We start from the raw sequence: 21,460 nt of genomic DNA on the forward strand, positions 1-21,460 counted from the left end.
GGGTTGAATTACTTCCAAATCAGACAGAGGCTCTAATTCTCTCCAGCACAGAGGTGTGAGGCTGTGCTGACTAGCAGATGGCGGGATGGGAAATCTTTCAAAGTAGTTGTGTTTAATAACTTGGTTTGCTATTTACTATTGCATAGCTTTGATCCAAAAGGGCAGTGGACTCTCTTCAATTCATCCTTTATTCAAATATTTTATAAAAACAAGATGCTACTTTGGAGAGTGCTTATTCAAATCAATATATGACCCAAGGAAAGCACTGTAAGGCTTGGGCTCAAAAAGGCAGTAAAAGGATTCATTTGCCACTTCACTAGTGAGGATGTGTGGGCACAAGCAGATTCTGATCCATCCCAAGATGGAGTCTTTGGTTCTCTAGTCCTACCCTAGGAATGAAGTACAGCCACGCACTTTTGGCCAGGATGACAGGCAAGTTATTTGACTGCATCTCTACCTGGATAATTTCATCTAAACAATAAAGCCCGATTGATCTTTCCATTTGTGTCTATGTGCATGTTTGTTTTGTTCATATAGTGTTTGTGTTTGTGTGTGTGTGTGTGTGTGTGTGTGTGTGTGTGTGTGTGTGTGTGTGTGCGCGCGCAGGCACACATGCACTGATGCATGTACTTGTGGAGACCAAAAGTTGACATTTCTTATCTTCCTCTTTCTTCTGACCTTGCATTTAAGATAGGGTCTTTTGCAGAACCTGGAGCTCAGCATTTTGAACAGACCAGCTGACTGGTGATCCCTAGACATCCACCTGTCTCCCCTAGCACAGCACTGGTTGTTACACACAATGCTGCCATGCCTGGCTCTTAAAAGGATGCCAAGGATCTGAACTTGGGTTCTTAGGCAGCAATCACTTTACCATCTCCACAACCTCCCACTTTTTTTTTTAACTTATTGGGAGTTTTATTAAGGAATTGACTTGAGAGGTTATTAAACTAAGAAATGTAGCAGCCTGCTATGTGGAAGTTAGAGAAACAAGAAAATTGGCAATATAATTCACTACAAGCTCCAGAGTCCAAGAATAAGAAATGCCATTTCTGAGGGCAGTGAAAACAGATGTCTCAGATTGGAGAGAGAAAATTCAAACTTCCTCTGTCCTTGACTTACAGATGAAGCTGGCATGCATTGTCAAGGGTGCTCTCCTGCACTCAGCCTAGTGACGGAGATGTTTCACTGTTTTAGACAGACAGACAGACACACACACACACACACACACACACACACACACACACACCACGCTAATGAGTAATATTTGAGCAGCCATCTTGGCCCTTTTTGGCTATCATTGACTTTTTCTTTAGCTCATAGACAAAATGATAGATTTTACTATGACACCTACACATGTATCATTGTACGTTGTTCAGAGTCTCTCCCCACAACCCTCCCTCATCCATCCCCATCACTTGTCCCCTTTCATTCAATAATAATAAAGTTCCCTTTCTGTTCTCTGTTTTTATGTCATAGTAATATATATTCGTATTTATATCATAATATATCAGGTCATATATAATATATCCTGCCATATGTAATAGTATCATTTTATGCAATATAGAGTCATATGTATTAAAATCTGCACCCAGAATATAGATTGCTTCATTTTTAAAGTATTTAGATATATGTCCTATAAATGTGTGGTACCTAGTCAAATGCTTTGTCTCTGTATTAGATGATTATCACTAGCCCATGAAACCAGACATAGGCTGAGGAATAAGACAAATCTGACATACCTTTTTTGTTTGGGAGCTCAAAGTCCTTGAAGAAAGTTTTCACCTTCTTGAGCCCTCAATCGTCATTACCTGTACAATGGGAATACTAGTGATAATGCTTTCATTTGCAGGTTATGGCGAGGATCAGGTGAATGACATTTACTGGAATAAAAGGTGCATAGCAGTTGATTAGACTCTAACTTGAGGGAGGAGTGGAAATGATGCAAATATGGAACCCACATTTGAAATTATCCAAAGAATGAAAAATTAAATTAAATTAATAATAAAAATACACAAAACCAAAATTACAGCAAAAGCCTAACTTGGTTTTGGTTTTAGTAATAATTATTTTCTTTTTAAAACCATCATCAGATATGCCTTCCCATAATTCTACATATGACCCATTTTGGACTCATATCCAAAGATGAGTCTGCTATAAGATACAGATAATAGCAACCAATTTATCAGTTGTTAAAGAAAATCACAGCTATGGAAGGATATTGCAGATTCAGTTAAATCTACCTATGATACAATGTTGTTATGGGTCCTTGTATGTAAATACAACCTCTTGTAATAAAACCTCTTTATTATATTCATGCTTGTAAACCTCAGTTCTACTCTGTAACTAACTCCAGAGTCAAAATGAACATCATTGTGTGACATGCATCTCTTTTATTTATTTTTAAATTTATTTTTTATTCGATATATTCTTTATTTATATTTCAAATGATTTCCCCTTTCCTGGATCCCCCCTCCCCGAAAGTCCCATAAGCTCTCTTCCCTCCCCCTGCTCTCCAATCCACCCCTTCCCACTTCCCTGTTCTGGTATTCCCCTACACTGAGCCTTTCCAGGACCAGGGGCCACTCCTTCCTTCTTCTTGGGCATCATTTGATATGTGAATTGTGTCTTGGGTATTCCAAGCTTCTAGGCTAATATCCACTTATCAGTGAGTGCATACCATGCGTGTTCTTTTGAGACTGGGTTACCTCACTTAGGATGATATTATCCAGTTCCATCCATTTGTCTAAAAATTTTATGAATTCATTGTTTCTAATGGCTGAATAGTACTTCATCATGTATATATACTACATTTTCTGTATCCATTCCTCTGTTGAGGGACATCTTTCTTTCCAGCTTCTGGCTATTATAAATAGGGCTGCTATGAACATAGTGGAGCATGTATCCTTATTACATGTTGGGGAATCCTCTGGGTAAATACCTAGGGGTGATATAGCAGGGTCCTCCAGAAGTATCATTCCCAGTTTTCTGAGGAACCGCCAGACTGATTTCCAGAGTGGTAGTACCAGCCTGCAACCCCACTAACCCCAGACTGATTTCCAGAGTGGGTTGTATCAGCTTGCAACGCCACCAACAGTGGAGGAGTGTTCCTCTTTCTCCACATCCTCACCAGCACCTGTTTTCTCCTGAGTTTTTAATCTTAGCCATTCTGACTGGTGTAAAATGAAATCTCAGAGTTGTTTTGATTTCCATTTCCCTGATGACTGAGGATGTTGAACATTTCTTTAGGTGCTTCTCAGGCATTTGATATTCCTCAGGTGAAAATTCTTTGTTTAGCTCTGTACCCCATTTTTAAGGGGGTTATTTGGCTCTCTGAAGTCTAACTTCTTGAGTTCTTTGTATATCTTGGATATAAGCCTTCTGTCGGATGTAGTGTTGGTAAAGATCTTTTCCCAATTTGTTGGTTGCCATTTTGTCCTTTTGACAATGTCCTTCGCCTTACAGAAACTTTGTAGTTTTATGAGGTCCCATTTGTCAATTCTTGATCTCAGAGCATAAGCTACCTCATATTTCATACAATATAAATGTACCATGATCATATTTACCCTCTCTTATCCCTCATCCATTCCCTTTTTTCATCTCAACTAGTCCTTCTTATCCTTTCATGTCTTCTCTTGCCCTGCTGAGTTTAATTAGGATTACTTGCATGAGTATGGGTTAGGAGTCATTTACTGAAGACATTGGCAACTTACCAATGGATACACTACTGGAAGAAATGATACTTCCTCTTCCAACAAAAATAACGACCAGTAGCTGGTCCGGGAAGGGTAGGACCTTAAGAGCTTCTTCCCCATCCATGTTAGAATGCTGAGGGGCTCAATTCTATGCATATCTTAATGCAGGTATCCACAGCTGCTGGATGTTCATGATGACAGCACATACATTACTATGACATAAAAACAGAGAACAGAAAGGGAACTTTATTGTTGAAGGAAAGGGGACAAGTGATAGGGATGGATGAGGGAGGGTTGTGGGGAGTGACTCTGAACAACATACAATGATACATGTGTAGGCGTCATAATAAAATCCATCATTTTGTCTATGAGCTAAAGAAAAAATCAATGATAGCTAAAAAGGGCCAAGATGCTGCTCAAATATTACTCATTAGCCTGGTGTGTGTGTGTGTGTGTGTGTGTGTGTGTGTGTGTGTGTGTGTGTGTTGTGTGTGTGTTGGTTGTGTGTATATTATCCTGTAAACAGCATTTCACAGCTATGTTTTGAAGTGACATTTAGAAAAGCAATGAAATCCAACCTCAAATATTAATAACTGTAACATGCTTGATTTCTATGTTGTTAATTCATACTTCTAGCCAAGATGTCCTGAGTACCTTAATGTGAACTTCAAAGCAAAACATTTCATGAGACAAGAATCACCAAATACAATGACATTTCAAATGCATTTATGCCTCCTGACTAATTGACTTACTTAACTATGCTAATGTATTCGTGTCTCTCTGCCATTATAGTTCAGCAGATAATGCTATAGAGCTGAACACTCTGAGATTAAAGAACAAATAAAGATTTCTGTAAGCCTCTTTTCCATTAGAATCCAGATTATACATTTTTACATATCTACAAACATTTTGTTTTGGTGGCAAGTTTTTTTCTTCTCAGAAGACAGCCTCTTTTAATTAGACACTACAGCCTAAGGGAAAAACTTCAACTCTTTCTGTTTAGACAGGACCAACTCAAAAGGGAAAAAAACTAGTTGTACTTATCAACTCTCTCCTGCTGCAATTTCCCAACCAGGCTATGAGAAAAGGCAGCTGCAGAAGCCCTTTGAACTCTGTTCAAAGAACCCATCTGAACTGTGCTTTCTGTCATCCCCAGGTGGTGCTGGGGGCCAGCAGGGCTTCCTGGGCTGCATCCGCTCCTTGAGGATGAATGGAGTGACACTGGACTTAGAAGAAAGGGCAAAGGTCACATCTGGGTTCAAATCTGGATGCTCAGGCCACTGCACCAGCTATGGGGCTAACTGTGAAAATGGAGGCAAATGCATCGAAAAATACCATGGCTACTCCTGCGACTGCTCTACCACAGCCTATGATGGGACATTCTGCAACAAAGGTATGGTAGACACAACTTCAGTCCAATCTTTATATTTCTTTCTAAGACTAAATCATCTATCTAGTTTTTCTTCAGATGCAAATGGTTGTGCTTGTTTCTAAGGGAAAGGTGAATTCCTCTTCCACCTTACCTTTGTTGTTTATTAAGGTAAGAGATCTGAACCTGGGAAATTCCCCTGATCCCACTGGCTGAAACATTACAATATAAAGAGTCTCATCACGTTGTAATGATGATTGACAAAGTACAGGAACTGTAAAGGGAACTCGGTATTAACCATCCCTCATCAGTATGGATGGTCAAACACAGCCCGCTGATACATGTGTGCCCCGCCCCACCAGCTGCTAAAGCTTGAGATTGTCTCTGCTCAGATCGTTGCTATTGTTATTATCTTTATTATTCTTATTCAAAACACTTTTATGAGTGGTTCTCAACCTACATCACCCTACCTCAACCTCCAAAGATACTGAAATATGATTGGTCAACCCAGAGCATCATTTAATACAGTATTAGTCTAGTCTTTAATGAGCCCTTGAATTTGTAGTAAATTCCACATGGACAATAAAAATACAAGAACCCAATGCATATACATGTGTGGAGGTTTCAATAGGAATGGCTCCATAGACTCATGTTTGAATACTTGGTCACAGGAAGTGGCACTATTAGGTGTGTTCTTAATGAAGTAAGTGTGGCATTGTTGAAGGAAATGTGTCACTGAGAAGATGGGCTTTGAGGTCACATATTCTCAAGCTAGCCCTAGTGTGGCAGTTTCCAGCTGCCCCTGGATCCAGATGTAGAACCCTCAGCTCCTTCTGTAGCACCATATCTACCTGCCTAATGCCAAGCTTCCCGTTATAATAATGGACTAAACATTTAAAACCTATAAGCCAACCTCAATTAAATGTTTTCTTTATAAGGACTACTGTGGTCATGGTGTCACTTCACAGCAATAAAACCCTAACTAAGACAACATGTTTTCACTGACTGAGATATACTCTGTGATCACATGTGACTGAAAGAAATTCACTCAACTGGTAAAGCTTAATTTCCCATATGTAAACAGGAAGAGTACAAAGAACGGCAGCTGGCACTTCTCCTAAGCCACAAAAGCCTGTAAATCATTCTTCTCTTTCTAAATGAATGTATAGCATTTGGAGAAAGTTTGCTGTAAGCTGTTTCTGTGTCTCTAAGAAGCTTTACATAAGTACTCATTCATAATTTCATGAATACATGGAGGGCTGTTTATGCTGGCATTATTCACATAAGATGCTACACACAGAAGAAATTGTTCCACAATGTTTGCCTGTACATCCAGGCTACTGTCTGGCAGGACTAGAATATGAGCATACAAATTAGATCAGACAGGATTTGAAGAATGAACTCGAGACAAGAACAAAGGTGGAAAGGAACACCATTGCTGAAAAATACCAAGACACATTAACAGGGCCATTACATTGCGTTTTGTCTGCTCAGAACAACATGCTTCTGTGATTTTCCTGTGGCATACAATGGAATAGGCTTGCAGAACACATCAATTTTGCACTTGTAGAAATGACAGTCTTGCAATTACCATTCATTGTGCTTGATGCTAATTTAGTGCAGTCCATTCCTTTGCCAACGTAATGTCTGAATGCAATCAAGTAAGTGCTAATGCCTGAGACATTGCACTATGTAAGTAACAATTTAAAGCAAATCATGTTCCCCTTCTTACTGGAGAGTTAAGTTAAACACAGCAGTTCACACCAAACCTCTGGGGGTTAATAGGCAATGTTCAATAAGGGGCATCTCCCTTTCCCTTTAGCCAGCATAAGAGATAAAGGTAAATACAGGCTATATATTTCCTTTGGCATTATCTCAAAGGCTTTGAACAAAAAAAGACATCTAAATATTCTCCTACTGGCAGCTTACTATGATGAATTTACATTTTGCTCAATGGTTTTAACAACAAAATTTTAATTGAAAACTGTAAGTATATTTGAAAAGCATTTGTGAGCATCCTTCTGGGAGATAAGTTCCTCCTTGCCTTGGTTAAGGTGACAGTAATACTAGTTTAGACAGAAGATGCAGCCACACCAATTTATGTACTCAGCAAGCCTCATCTTGTGTCAATGACTGTCTTCTTGGTGAACCTCCATTCTAGCTCTCCATCTGTCTTCTCAGGACTCAACACCCTGGGAGCCTCATACCTGTACAGCAGTCCCTGTGACCACCCTCCCACTGATACTACAACTAAACACATTAGAAAAATGGTAGCCTCAATTAAGGTACTTCTGAAGTAATCCTTCCATGCTTTAGATGTAGAAAATGCCCAATATTTTCTAAGTTAATGCAGCTGGTCTCAACACAGCATATGAAACCCAGTTACCTGTTTCTGTTTCAAAAATGCACGAGTAGGAACTGAAGAAGACAGGTCAGCAGTGAAGAGGACTTGCTGCTCTTGGGGGAAAAAAAACTCACATTCAATTATCAATATCCATATCAGGCAGCTGACAACCTGCAATCCCAGATCCAGGTGTTCCAGTGCCCTCTTCTGGCCTCTGCAAGAACCTGCCCTCATGTGCACATTCTCTCACAGAGACATATACATAAATAAATGACAAAAAAAAACATTTTGAACACACATCTATACACACATTGTAAAGCAAACTAAGCAGACATAACAAAAGATAACTGTGGGTGTTGGATTTTTTTTGTTTTGCAGAAAGAGGACAAGAGTGAACCTTTTAAAACTTGCTTTTGCTTACTTATTATATTTTATATTCTTCACTCAATGATATGTTATTTATGATTTCATTATTTTTCTTCTTGGGAAAAGAAGTAGAAGGAAGAACTCTTAGTGGGAATATTTTAAGAAGTAGCTGTCTCTGATGAGAAAATGTCTACTGATTAACTAGAAATTATTGTATAATCTAGTCATGTTATCTGGAATGAATGAGTTTCATGTTGAGTGAAAATTGATGATAATTAAGTTACTCTTGAAAATCCATCTCTCAATGCATTTAAAACAGCCTGCTGTTCAATGAACATCCAAAGAATTATCATTTAGTTCTCTCTGGCATTTATGCATCTTAAACAGGGGGCACTCTGGGAGCAGATTTCACACAGACCACACAATCTATCACATCATCTGTCTTTAGAAAACTATGGCTTTCCCAATGTCTCAAGGTATTCACCAGCCAGCATCCATTTCACTCAGATGAGGCAGGTCCATTACTCAGAAAAACTCTTTAAGAATCCATTAACTTTCCAGGTTCTGGCTATTATAAATAGGGCTGCTATGAACATAGTGGAACATGTATTCTTATTACATGCTGGGGAATCCTCTGGGTATATGCCCAGGAGTGGTATAGCAGGATCTTCTGGAAGTGATGTGCCCAGTTTTCTGAGGGACTGCCAGACTGATTTCCAGAGTGGTTGTACTAATTTGCAACCCCACCAGCAGTGGAGGAGTATTCCTCTTTCTCCACATCCTCGCCAACATCTTCTGTCTCCTGAGTTTTTAATCTTAGCCATTCTGACTGGTGTAAGGTGAAATCTCAGGGTTGTTTTGATTTGCATTTCCCTGATGAGTAGTGAAGTTGAGCATTTTTTAAAATGTCTCTCTGCCATCCGAAGTTCTTCAGGTGAGAATTCTTTAACTCTGTACCCCATTTTAAATAGGGTTATTTGGTTTTCTGGGGTCTAACTTCTTGAGTTCTTTGTATATATTGGATATTAGCCCTCTATCTGATGTAGGGTTGGTAAAGATCTTTTCCCAATTTGTTGGTTGCCGATTTGTCCTTTTAATGGTGTCCTTTGCTTTACAGAAACTTTGTAATTTTATGAGGTCCCATTTGTCAATTCTTGATCTTAGAGCATAAGCTATTGGTGTTCTGTTCAGGAACTTTCCCCCTGTGCCGATGTCCTCAAGGGTCTTCCCCAGTTTCTTTTCTATTAGCTTCAGAGTGTCTGGCTTTATATGGAGGTCCTTGATCCATTTGGAGTTGAACTTAGTACGAGGAGACAAGGATGGATCAATTCCCATTCTTCTGCATGCTGACCTCCAGTTGAACCAGCACCATTTGTTGAAAAGGCTATCTTTTTTCCATTGGATGTTCTCAGCCCCTTTGTCCAGGATCAAGTGGCCATAGGTGTATGGGTTCATTTCTGGATCTTCAATCCTGTTCCATTGATCCGCCTGCCTGTCACTGTACCAATACCATGCAGTTTTAAAACTATTGCTCGGTAATATTGCTTGAGGTCAGGGATACTGATTCCCACAGAATTTCTTTTGTTGTTGAGAATAATTTTAGCCATCCTGGGTTTTTTGTTATTCCAGATGAATTTGAGAATTGCTCTTTCTAACTCTATGAAGAATTGAGTTGGGATTTTGATGGGTATTGCGTTGAATCTGTATATTGCTTTTGGCAAAATGACCATTATCCCTCAACAGAAGAATGGATGCAAAAAATGTGGTATATATATATATATACACAATGGACTATTCAGCCATTAGAAACAATGAATTCATGAAATTCTTAGGCAAATGGATGGAGCTGGAGAACATCATACTAAGTGAGGTAACCCAGTCTCAAAAGATCAATCATGGTATGCACTCACTAATAAGTGGATATTAGCTTGGAAAACTGGAATATGCAAAACATAGTCCATACTTCAAATGAGGTACAAGAAGAATGGAGGAGTGGCCCCTAGTTCTGGAAAGACCCAGTGTAGCAGTATAAGACAAAACCAGGACAGGGAAGTGGAAAGGGATGGGTGGGAGAACAGAGGGAGGGAAGGGGGCTTATGTGACTTTCGGGGAGTGGGGAACCAGAAAAGGGGAAATCATTTGAAATGTAAATAAAAAATACATCGAATAAAATTTATAAAAACAAAAAAAAGCAAAAAAAAAGAAATGTTTAAAGTGTAGCCCTCTGTTTGAGCTGAAAAAAAGAATCGTAAACACTTGATAGGTTTGAGATGAGATCTGAAAAAAAAAAAAAAGAATTCATTAACTAAGGCCTAGATACTCCCAGAATCAGAAGTCATACCAGTTTTCAAATCAAATGTATCTGTGAGAATGATATCTTCAACCTTCATTGGGAACCAAATGAATAGTTACTTAACTGTGGCAAAGATAGAGTTTGGGTTTTTTTTCTAATTGAGCCTATTCTTTCTTGGGAAGTCAAACCCCAAACACACAAATATATTATGGCTACTAAAGCCATTCTTAACAGAAATCATAAATATGCAACATAGTTTGATATATATAATCTCTATGTGTCTTCTGTGTGATTTCAGAAAATGGAATTAATAGATTTTTGGAATTTAATGGGAGCCCCAAATTCATCTTCACCTGGAATCGTAGAGTATTCCTTGTTGGCAGTCACAGCTCAAGGTTAATGTAACTGACTAGGAAAGAGTCTAAATTCTAAATGACAGTCCTTGTAGGAAGAGGGGAAGACTTGGAGACATACTGCAACATGGATAAAAGAGCTAGAGGTTGAAGTGATGGTCCAAAGCTACAGCTTCTGGCATACACCAGAGTCTGGAAGACGCAAGGAAGAATTCTTCTCTAGAGTCTTGAAAAATAAGTGTTATTTAACTATTTAATATATATATATATATATATATATATATATATATATATATATATATATATATATATATATATAAACTTATTTAACTAGCAGTTAAAGAATGTCAGTAGTCTATGTGCACTGCTATACTGGAACATCCCAGACTGGGCATTTTAAAAAAGAAAGAAATTCATTTGATGTGGATTGCTGTCTAGACACAGGTGAGGGCAGGCAAAAGATGAGGCTAGAGCCTGGGATTGGGCAGTGGAAAAGGAAGGTGGGCTGAGAGTTTTAGAGTGGGGACAGAGACAGAGAAAGCATAAGGGATGAGGAGACAAGATGGGGGAAGAGGATGAATTAAATCTTTGTGGCTTGAAATAGCCACAGGTAGCTATGAATATCATAGAAGGGCAATAGAATTATATAGGGTAGTTTACCCATTCGAGGTGGGCAGCTTGTATCAATATCAATTGTTCTGGGTTCATTGGGCGGGCATTTTGTGGGTTGAGAATTTACTGTTATAAATCTGACTAATAAATTACAAACCTCTAGAGTTTTGATTTTACTGGGTTACAGGGATTTGTGACAGCTAGCCTCAAGGGGAAGATGACTGAGAATATGATCAGGTGAACCAATGAGTGGGCAAACCACGAGAAGTTGGGCAGACCACCATATGGGAATAGCGATGGTGAGCCAGGGTTAGTGTGGATTGTTTTATTAATAATTACACGCAATAATTTGATTCATTGTTTTAGAAGCTGGAAAGTCCAAGATCAAGTGACCCACATCTGATGGGCATCTTCATGATGTAAGTCATGGTAGGAAGAAAAATAGAAAGAAATTGTTCAATCCCAAGAGTATAAAGAAAGCCAAGATCAACCTTTTCATCTAAATCCTATCTCAAGATAACTAACTCATTTCCACCCTCTCTGCATTAATCCATTCAGGAAGGCAGAACCCTGAAGACATAGTCATCTCCCCCATCCTATTTGTCAACACATTTTCAGTGAAGATCGAGTTTCCAAAGATATATGCAAAACATAGTAAACTTCTAATGTGCGTGGAAGCTTTGCTTGTGTCATTTAGTCTGACCATTATGACATTCTCAGAAAATTTTAATGGTTTATTCAAAATCAAAACATCCTGTAGTGCATTATAGCAACACATGTGAGACCTATATCTCTCTGACAGTGAAAAACACTTCCTAATGATCCCTTTGCTTAGCCAAAGTCAACAAGCCATTGGCAGAGGTAGGGGATTTTTAAAACATTTTCTAATTTTAGAGACTCTATGTTATTCTCAAGCTTTCACTTGCTTGTTGCTTAGATAGGGTCAATTCTGAAGGCTCATAGTCATGAGACTGCTGAGTGACGGCGGGCAGCTCAGTCATCAGTGTTTCCATTGTTTAAGGCGACACAAATGTGCAACCTCTGCACTGTGGATGAGCACTTCTCCTCTCCCTCTTGAGTTCTGTGACACTGACTAAGATTTTAGGATCTGTATCTATCATTAATGGCCAGTACAGCTCTCTCTACTTAGAAATGGATGATGGAATTAGGTCTGGCTTTGAATCCGATGTTCTTTTTTTGTTTGTTTGTTTGTTTTTTGTTTTTGTTTTTGTTTTTTGACTTCTCAAATCATCTTTTTTTTACTGTTTTTTTTTATTTTCTATATTCTTTGTTTATATTCCAAATGATTTTTCCCTTTCCTGGTTCCCCCCTTCCCATAAGTCCCATAAGCCCTCTTCCATCCACCTGTCCTCCAGTCAACCCCCCTCCCACTTCTCTGTCCTGGTAATCCCCTAAAATGCTGCATCAAGCCTTTCCAGGACCAGGGTCCTCTTCTTCCTTCTTGGAAATGATTTGATATGTGAGTTGTGTCTTGGGTATTCTTAGCTTCTAGGCTAATATCCACTTATCAGTGACTGTGTTCCATGTGTGTTCTTTTGTGAATAAGTTACCTCACTTAGTATGATATTTTCTAGTTCCAACCATTTGCCTAAGAATTTCATGAATTCATTGTTTTTAATTGCTGAGTAGTATTCCATTGTGTAAATATACCACGTTTTCTGTATCCATTCCTCCACTGAGGGACATCTGGGTTCTTTCCAGCTTCTAGCTATTATAAATAAGGCTGCCATGGGCATAGTGGAGGATGTGTCCTTATTGCATGTCAAGTAATCCTCTGGGTATATACCCAGGAGTGGTATAGCAGGGTCCTCCGGAAGTGTCCTGCTCAGTTTTCTTAGGAACAGCCAAACTGATTTCCAGAGTGCTTGTACCAGCTTGCAATCCCCCCAGCAGTGGAGGAGTGTTCCTCTTTCTCTGTATCCTCGCCAACACCTGCTGTCTCCTGAGTTTTCAATCTTAGCCATTCTGATTGGTGTGAGGTGAAATCTCAGGGTTGTTTTAATTTGCATTTCCCTAATGACATATGATGCTGAACATTTCTTTTTTTAATATTTTTATTTTCTATATTCTTTGTTTACATTCCAAATGATTTCCCCTTTCCTGGATGAACATTTCTTAAGGTGCTTCTCAGCCATTTGAAATTCTTCAGGTGAAAATTCTATGTTTAGCTGTGTACCCATTTTTAAATAGGATTATTTGGTTCTCTGGAGTCTAACTTCTTGAGTTCTTTGTATATATTGGATATTAGCCCTCTGTAGGATGTAGGGTTGGTGAAGATCTTTTCCCAATTTGTTGGTTACCATTTTGTCCTTTTGACAGTGTCCTTTGCCTTACAGAAACTTTGTGATTTTATGAGGTCCCATTTGTTAATTCTTGATCTTAGAGCGTAAACTATTGGTGTTCTGTTCAGGAACTTTTCCCCTGTGCTCATGTCCTCAAGGGTCTTTCCAAGATTCTTTTCTATTAGTTTCAGTGTATCTGGTTTTTTATGTGGAGGTCCTTGAACCACTTGGAGTTGAGCTTAGTACAAGGAGTTAAGAATGGATCAATTCGCATTCTTCTGCATGCTGACCATGAGTTGAACCAGCACCATTTGTTGAAAAGGCTATCTTTTTTCCACTGGATGGTTTCAGCTCCTTTGTTGAAGATCAAGTGACCATAGGTGTGTGGGTTCATTTCTGGGTCTTCAATCCCATTCCATTGGTCCACTTGCCTGTCACTGTACCAATGCCATGCAGTTTTTAATACTATTGCTCTGTAGTATTGCTTGAGGTCTGGGATACTGATTCCCCCAGAAGTTCTTTTACTGTTGAGAATAGTTTTAGATATCCTGGGTTTTTTGTTATTCCAGATGAATTTGAGAATTGCTTTTCCTAACTCTGTGAAGAACTGAGTTGGGATTTTGATGGGGATTGTGTTGAATCTGTAGATCGATTTTGGCAAGATGGCCATTTTAAATATATTAATCCTGCCAATCCACGAGCATGGCAGATTTTTCCATTTTCTGAGGTCTTCTTCGATTTCCTTCTTCAGAGACCTGAGATTCTTGTCATACAGATCTTTCACTTGTTTGGTTAGAATCACACCAAGATACTTTATATTGTTTGTGGCTATTGTGAAGGGTGTCATTTCCCTAATTTCTTTCTCAGCCTGCTTATCCTTTGAGTATAGGAAGACTACTGATTTGCTTGAGTTGATTTTATAACCATCCACGTTGCTGAAGTTGTTTATCATCTGTAGGAGTTCTCTGGTAGAGTTTTTTGGGTCGCTTTAGTATACTATCATATCATCTGCAAATAGTGATAGTTTGACTTCTTCCTTTCCAATTTGTGTCCCTTTGACCTCCTTATGTTGTCTAATTTCTCTAGCTAGAGCTTCAAGTACTATATTGAAAAGCTATGGAGAGAGGGGGCAGCCTTGTCTAGTCCCTGATTTTAGTGAGAATGCTTCAAGTTTCTCTCCATTTAGTTTGATGTTGGCTACCGGTTTGCTGTATATTGCTTTTACTGTGTTTAGATATGGGCCTTGAATTCCTGTTCTTTCCAAGACTTTTAGCATAAAAGGATGCTGAATTTTGTCAAATGCTTTTTCAGCATCCAATGAAATGACCATGTGGTTTTTTTTTCTTTGAGTTTGTTTATGTAGTGGATTGCATTGATGGATTTCCTTATATTGAACCATCCCTGCATCCCTGGGATGAAGCCTACTTGATCATGGTAGATGATCGTTTTGATGTGTTCTTGGATTCGGTGGGCAAGAATTTTATTGAGTATTTTTACACTGATATTCATAAAGGAAATTAGCCTGAAGTTTTCTTTCTTTGTTGGATCTTTGTGTGGTTTTGGTATCAGCATAATTGTGGCTTCATAGAACAAGTTGGGTAGTGTTCCTTCTATTTCTATTTTGTGGAATAGTTTGAAGAGTATTGGTGTTAGGTTTTCTAATGAGAAGACCAAACCTAAGGATTATAGGTATAGATGAGAGTGAATATTTACAACTTAAAGGGCCAGCAAATATCTTCAACAAAATTATGGAAGAAAACTTCCCTAACCTAAAGAGAGAGATGTCCATGAATATACAAGAAGCCTACAGAACTCCAAACAGACTGGACCACAACAGAAATACCTCAAGTCACATAATAAACAAAACCCCAAATGTACTAAACAAAGAAAGAATATTAAAAGCAGGGAGAGAAAAAGGCCAGGTAACATATAAAGGAAGACCTATCAGAATTACACCAGACTTCTCACCAAAGACCATGAAAGCTAGAAGATCCTGGGCAAATCTCATACAGACTCTAAGAGAACACAAATGCCACTCAAGACTACTCTATACCCAGCAAAACTCTCAATCACCATAGATGGAGAAACCAAGATATTCCATGATAAAACCAAATCCACACAATATCTTTCCACAAACCCAGCCCTACAAAGGATAATAGGTAGAAAACACCAATACAAGGAGGGAAACTACACCCTGGAAAAAACAAGATAGTAACCTTCTTTCACCAAACCCAAAAGAAGATAACCACTCAAATATACAAATAACATCAAATATAAAAATAATAGGAAGTAATAATCACTATTCCCATGTCCTTTCTAACCCATTTGCTATAACCTTGAAAAACTTGAATACCACTGAGCCTCGTTTTCAAGAATATGTGATATCTACTTCCTGAGGCCACTGTGACTGATAATGACATTGAATAATCAGATTTATTTACCAACAGAGAATTTAACACACTTAGTACAATGGCAAATGCTAGTTTTTATTCTTAGAATTCCATGCCTTCTTTTTAACATTTTTTATTTTTACATTAAAGCATACCATCTCTTAAGACTTCCCTAGAATATTTTGCAGTCAGAAGTGTATTTGGCATCTTTTCAGTGACTATAGAGCAGCAAATTGTTGCTTCAGTACTTCAGGAACAATGGGAGTATCATAAAATAACTCCTCTAGTTAATATTAGACCCATTAACAGTATTCTAAAGATGGAATGGAGTTTCTGTTGCCTAAGTACCAAAGGATTAAGATCATGGAAGCTGAACCTAGAGGCACTACCCACCACATCCTATCTAGCCATCCATTAGCACTCCTTTGTCAGAGCCAAACTGAGTTACCAAAGAAGTTCCTACTTCCTTCCTTACTGATGGAAACTTTAGCCTCAAGTCCAGGTTTGACTTCTAATGCATAGATTTACCCTCCCTCTTGTTGGGTGGGAGGAGGCAGGCAGGTCAAAAGTAACTTCAAGACTACTTCTTGAAGTAGTCAGTCATCTTCTCCGCCACCTTATTGAACTCAGAGGCCATAGTAAATTCAGATGACTGAATTTGTCAGGAGCCATAATAGGACAAGCGAGTAGTTAGCAGGTCTTGCTGAGATGGTCTGCTTCAGATTATAATATAATCTGTAACAGATTCGCTCTTATTGGACAAGGTGTAGAGAATTCATTTTAGGAAAGATTCCTGCTATTAATATGCTTTTTCTGTTATTTATAAACACATATAGCAATTACTATTTATTAGCCCACCTCTTTTGAGCAGATTTCTGCAGATCTATGAAGACGTACTGTCTTATAGTCATGCTATATAGACAAATAGATGGCCTTCTTAAATCTTAATGATAATCCTTTAAGAATTCCTAAAATTATATCAGTGATTATTAAGCTCTTTTATATTGGGACTGCTATAGTCCTTTCCTGATAGTCAAAACCTCAATAAGAAAGCTTGCCAATGTGCTCGCTTCGGCAGCACATATACTAAAATTAGAAAGCTTGCCAGTCTCCAATGTGTCACCAGTTAATTGCTCTTAAATAGACTTTCTACTAGTCAGAGCACATTCCAAGAAGTTGTGAAACAATTAACCAAAGGTCATAAAAAGGAAATTAACAATGTATCATAGGTGCTAGGACAAAAGATAAAATATTGACTGGGTTTATCTATACAAAACTTCAGTAATAACGTAGTTATGGCTTTTCAACTTTCTATGAACCTGTGGAGCTGAGACAGGTGATGGATGTTTAGCCAGATAATTACACCTAATGGATATGCAGGTAAGTATCCTCTACTGTAAACTTCTATTTCAAGTTATGATTTGATTTTTTTTTGTGTGGGAACTTATGATGAACTCTTTAATGTGTGATCATGTATTCTGAAAGATGTATAAGTACTGAGGACAAAGAGATGAGGAGAGAATCGTTTGCCTTTCCCCTCCCAGAGAATTTTTTTTCCCTTTCCCCTCTTGGAGGAATTTTTTTTCTCTTTTCCCACATGGAAGAATTTTTCCCTTTCCCACATTAGGATCTTTGTGCTTTTTCCCCTTTTGTCTTAGCTTTAGTGGGAAACTTTTTACAACTTAGTAATGAACGCTATAATCACTTTTCAAGGTGTCCCTTTTTTCCCTAAGACTTCCAACTAGTAGGCTGAATGTTAGGACTGTACAATTCCTGCTTTGTTCTGAGATAGAACAAAGGCCACATTACTCAATCTCCAGCTATTAGGCTACAGGAGTCAATCCCATAAACCAGCAACTTTTTACCCACAGAAGGAGCAAGAAAGTTTTTAGGAGACAGCTATATCAGGCTCCTGTCAGCAAGCATTTATTAGCATCCACTAACGTGTCCCAGTTTGGTGACTGTATATAGGATGGATCCCCACGTGGGTCAGTCTCTGGATGGCCTTTCCTTCAGTCTCTGCTCCACATTTTGTCTCTGTATCTCACCCCATGGTTATTTTGATCCTTCTTCTAAGAAGAACCAAACTATCCACACTTTGGTCTTTCTTCTTCTTGAGGTTCATGTGGTCTGAGAATTGTATCTTGGGTATTCTGAGCTTCTGGGCTAATATTCACTTATCAGTGAGTGTTATCATGTGTGTTCTGTTGTGGCTGAGTTACCTCTCTCAGAATGATATTTTCTAGTTCCATCCATTTGCCTTAGAATTTAGTGCCTAAAATATACAGAAGTGGATGCTCACAGTCACCCAATGGACTGAGCACAGGGTCCCCAAAAGAGGAGCTAGAGAAAGGACCCAAGAAGCTGAAGGGGTTTGCAGTCCCATAGGAGGAACACCATTGTGAACCAACCAATACCCCCAGAGCTCCCAGGGACTAAACCACCAACCAAAGAGTACACATGGAGGGAATCATGGCTTCAGCTGCACATGTAGCAGAGGATGGCCTTGTCAGACATCAATGAGAAGAGAGGTCCTTGGTCCTGTGAAGGCTCACTCCCCACAGGGTAGGAGAATGCCAGAACAGAGAGTAGGAGTGGGTGAGGGAAGTGGGAGTTGGCCAGTTGGTGAGCAGGGGGAGGTGGATGGATAGGGGGTTTTTTTCAGAGGGGAAATGAGGAAAGGGGATAACATTTGAAATATAAATAAAGAAAATATCTAGTAAAAAAAGTGTTTAGGACTTTTTAGAAGTTACCATCAGCATTTCAGTACAGCTACAGAGCTAGACCATCTGGAAACCCCCAGACTTTAAAGCCACACCAGAGTCCTACTCTACACCCACCTACCCTATCCCCCCAACCCCCACCACTCCAGGCCAGGAGGCTCCTGGCACAAATTACGCTGTAAATAGAGTTGACTAAAAACCTTCTAAAGAAAATCAATTAATATAAAATATTTTTAAACAGGTGGGGTAGAGGAGAGAGAGAAATTTGTCCTTTGTGTATCTTAGAAGTTTATGTTACATGAACACAGCTAAGTTCTTGGCAGCAATGAGTATTTTCACAGGTCTGCCTGTGCAATTTTAAGAATCCGAGCTGGGAAAATAGTCCTCCACCAGGGAACCGCAGTGCTGAAACATAGTCCTCCAGCAGTGGACCAGTCCTCCAGCAACAGGAAGAGAGAGTCATGGGTGTCTTTTTCATTTGATAGATGGGGAGGGGCACAAATATAAAGAGATTAATTTCTTTCTCCTTTTCCCCTTACAGTGCTATTCAAAAAGGGAAAAAATACCCTTCTCTGTTAATATATTTCTTAAATCTACAGACCTTAGGTTGTAATTTAGAAGTTTCATGGAAGCACGGAAAAACAATCTGCTTTAAGAAGCTTAGAAAGGTTTTTATAAAGGAAGTGAGTGAAAGGAGTAAAGGGACAAAAAATAAGGATGTGTGGAGGAATCCACACATGGGGATGAATAAGAAAAGACAGAAGAAAGGTAAAAAGAAAAAAGGAGGGAGAGAGGAGGAAGGAGAGAGGGAGGGAGGGAGGGAGGTACAGAGGGAGGGAGGGAGGGAGAGAGGGAGGGAGGGAGGGAAGACAAAGAAAGGAAGGAAGGAGGGAGGTAAACAGGGAGGGAAGAAAGAAGGAAGGGAGGGAGTGAGGAGGGAAGGAAGGAGGGAGGGAGGAAAGAAGGGAGGGAGGAAAGAAGGGAGGGAGGGAGGAAGGAAGAAAGGATGCAAACAAGCAAACTTTTGACCAGATTCCAAATTCTAGAAGCTTCAGTGACTGCTGAGTAGTTTAAGTGACTTTCTTCCAGAACTCTATGGTGGTAAAAGAGCATTTACTCTCCCCTGAATTCTCCTTGGAAATCTGGGTATGAAAACATGGCCAATTACCATTCTCAGAGGAAGGGATTTAAAACAGCAGTGGGTAAAGCCAGTTCCTTTAAAACAGTAGCAGCCTAGCAGAGGACAAAGCTTTTGAACTATCACTTTGATAGTGGGATAAATCACATTTTTTCAACTTTGTATTGTTTGCTAATCCTCACCAGGTTTGGGATACAACTGATTTCTCCTGTGTTTTGTACATAAGTTAAGTGTTTTTCTTTCACTTTCTCCAACGATGATCAGAACACTAAATACTGTGAAGTATAAAATAACAACATACTGTCTTTTTTTGTCATGGATCATCTCCATGGTTTCTCTGTGAATTTCTTTTGTCCACAAGTCTATGGTGACCCATAAGTTGCACTAAGGGCTTCCTTTTCAAATTAATTGAGCTTGGAGCTCCCTAGAAGCAAGCCCATTCAGCAGTCCCGTCCTCCCGAGTACTTCGTCTGTGGGTTGCTTCTGAGCACTTTGCCCACTCCACTGTTCTGTGAGTGCATCATTTCCAACAGGCAGCTCTGGCCTCAGCAATCAGGTTCACTGTAGTCATCCCTTGGCTAAAAGAAATCTACTTTCTCGATGGATCCAAGAGTCCATCAAGGATCCATTGAGGTTCCAAGTAAGTCCAAGGGTCATTAAACTGACTTTCCTAAAGTTTACAATTTTGTTATCCCTTTTTACAGATCAATCAAACCTTTGAAATGATTTATACAGTCACTTCTATTGTTTGCAATTGTGGATTTTATATATATGGGCATATTACTTTTACTTTCCTCCCAATTATAACCAAACATTGACAGAACAGAAATTATTAAACTTAACTATGCTTTTCCTTTGTCTAGCATTTTGAATATTTTATTTTATGTATATAGGTATTTTTCCTGCATGTAAGTCTGTGCAACATGTATATGCAGTGCCTGCAGAAATTAGAAGAAGCATTGAATTCCCTAAAACTAGATTGACAGATAATTGTAAGCAGCCGTATGAGTGTTGGAAATAGAATGCAGTTCCTACGGAAGAGCAGCCAGTACTCTTAATCACTAAGTCATCTCTCATGCCCAAGACTTGACATTTTTAATACATAGTCTTCAAGTTCTCCTGAAGACAGAGTAAGATGTTTTAACTTGTCCTTCTTGTGTTCTCTAGATGGCTCTTATAAAGGCTGAGTTTACTAAGCAGTAGGTGGCCTTGAAAGTAATTAATCATTCCCAGCAATGAAAGTTAACAGAACTCACTTGGTAAAAATAAAAGATCATGTAGTTACAACCAACAACCCTGTAAAAAGGGTTTCAAGGGTCAGTTGGAAGTAGACTGAATGTGCAGGTCAGAGAAACTGCACTTGAACTAGAGCCTGAGGGACAGAGGCAGAAAAGCTTCACTGTGCTAATTTTCCTGGGTGGGGATAGTGACAAGTGACCATGACCACATTTTGGTCTTAGGATGCTCCTGTTACAGCTCTATAGCCAATGTGAATGTGACTGACAATCTCGAGTGTCTGGCATTTCCAATATAATGTGATATATTCACAGCTGCCATTTTTATTGCCATAAAACAAATTATGCAGTGTGTGCTTCCTGGTATTCTGCCAGATGATTGTCGCTTACTTGTGTAAACAAAATGCTCTTGGCACTTGTACACCAAATGGAGTCATTCAGGCCAAGGCTATCGTTCTTATATAATAGAGTCATTCAAGACTAGAGAAAACCTGAAACCACATGACAAAGTAACCCAGAGCAAGGCCTCCATTGCCCTTAAGCATCATGGCTGATAGAGATGGGCTACCCATAGCATTGCCAGTCACAGGACAGGGTTTGGACCCTGTGAGAAAAGAAAGAAGTCTTTGCATATAGGCTAGG

At 39.1% G+C, this 21,460-nt stretch overlaps 1 protein-coding gene across 1 annotated transcript in view; it reads left to right on the top strand.

Annotated features, from left to right (window-relative positions):
- Cntnap2 (contactin associated protein 2) overlaps positions 1-21,460 on the top strand; it is a 1,662,736-nt gene that overhangs the window by 1,432,540 nt on the left and 208,736 nt on the right. The window contains exon 18 of the mRNA XM_052172851.1: positions 4,849-5,085. Coding sequence (XP_052028811.1) covers positions 4,849-5,085 — 237 coding nt within the window. The remainder of the gene's footprint in view (positions 1-4,848; positions 5,086-21,460) is intronic.

Source organism: Apodemus sylvaticus, chromosome 2 (genome assembly GCF_947179515.1).
Source record: "Apodemus sylvaticus chromosome 2, mApoSyl1.1, whole genome shotgun sequence".
NCBI classification, from domain to species: domain Eukaryota; kingdom Metazoa; phylum Chordata; class Mammalia; order Rodentia; family Muridae; genus Apodemus; species Apodemus sylvaticus.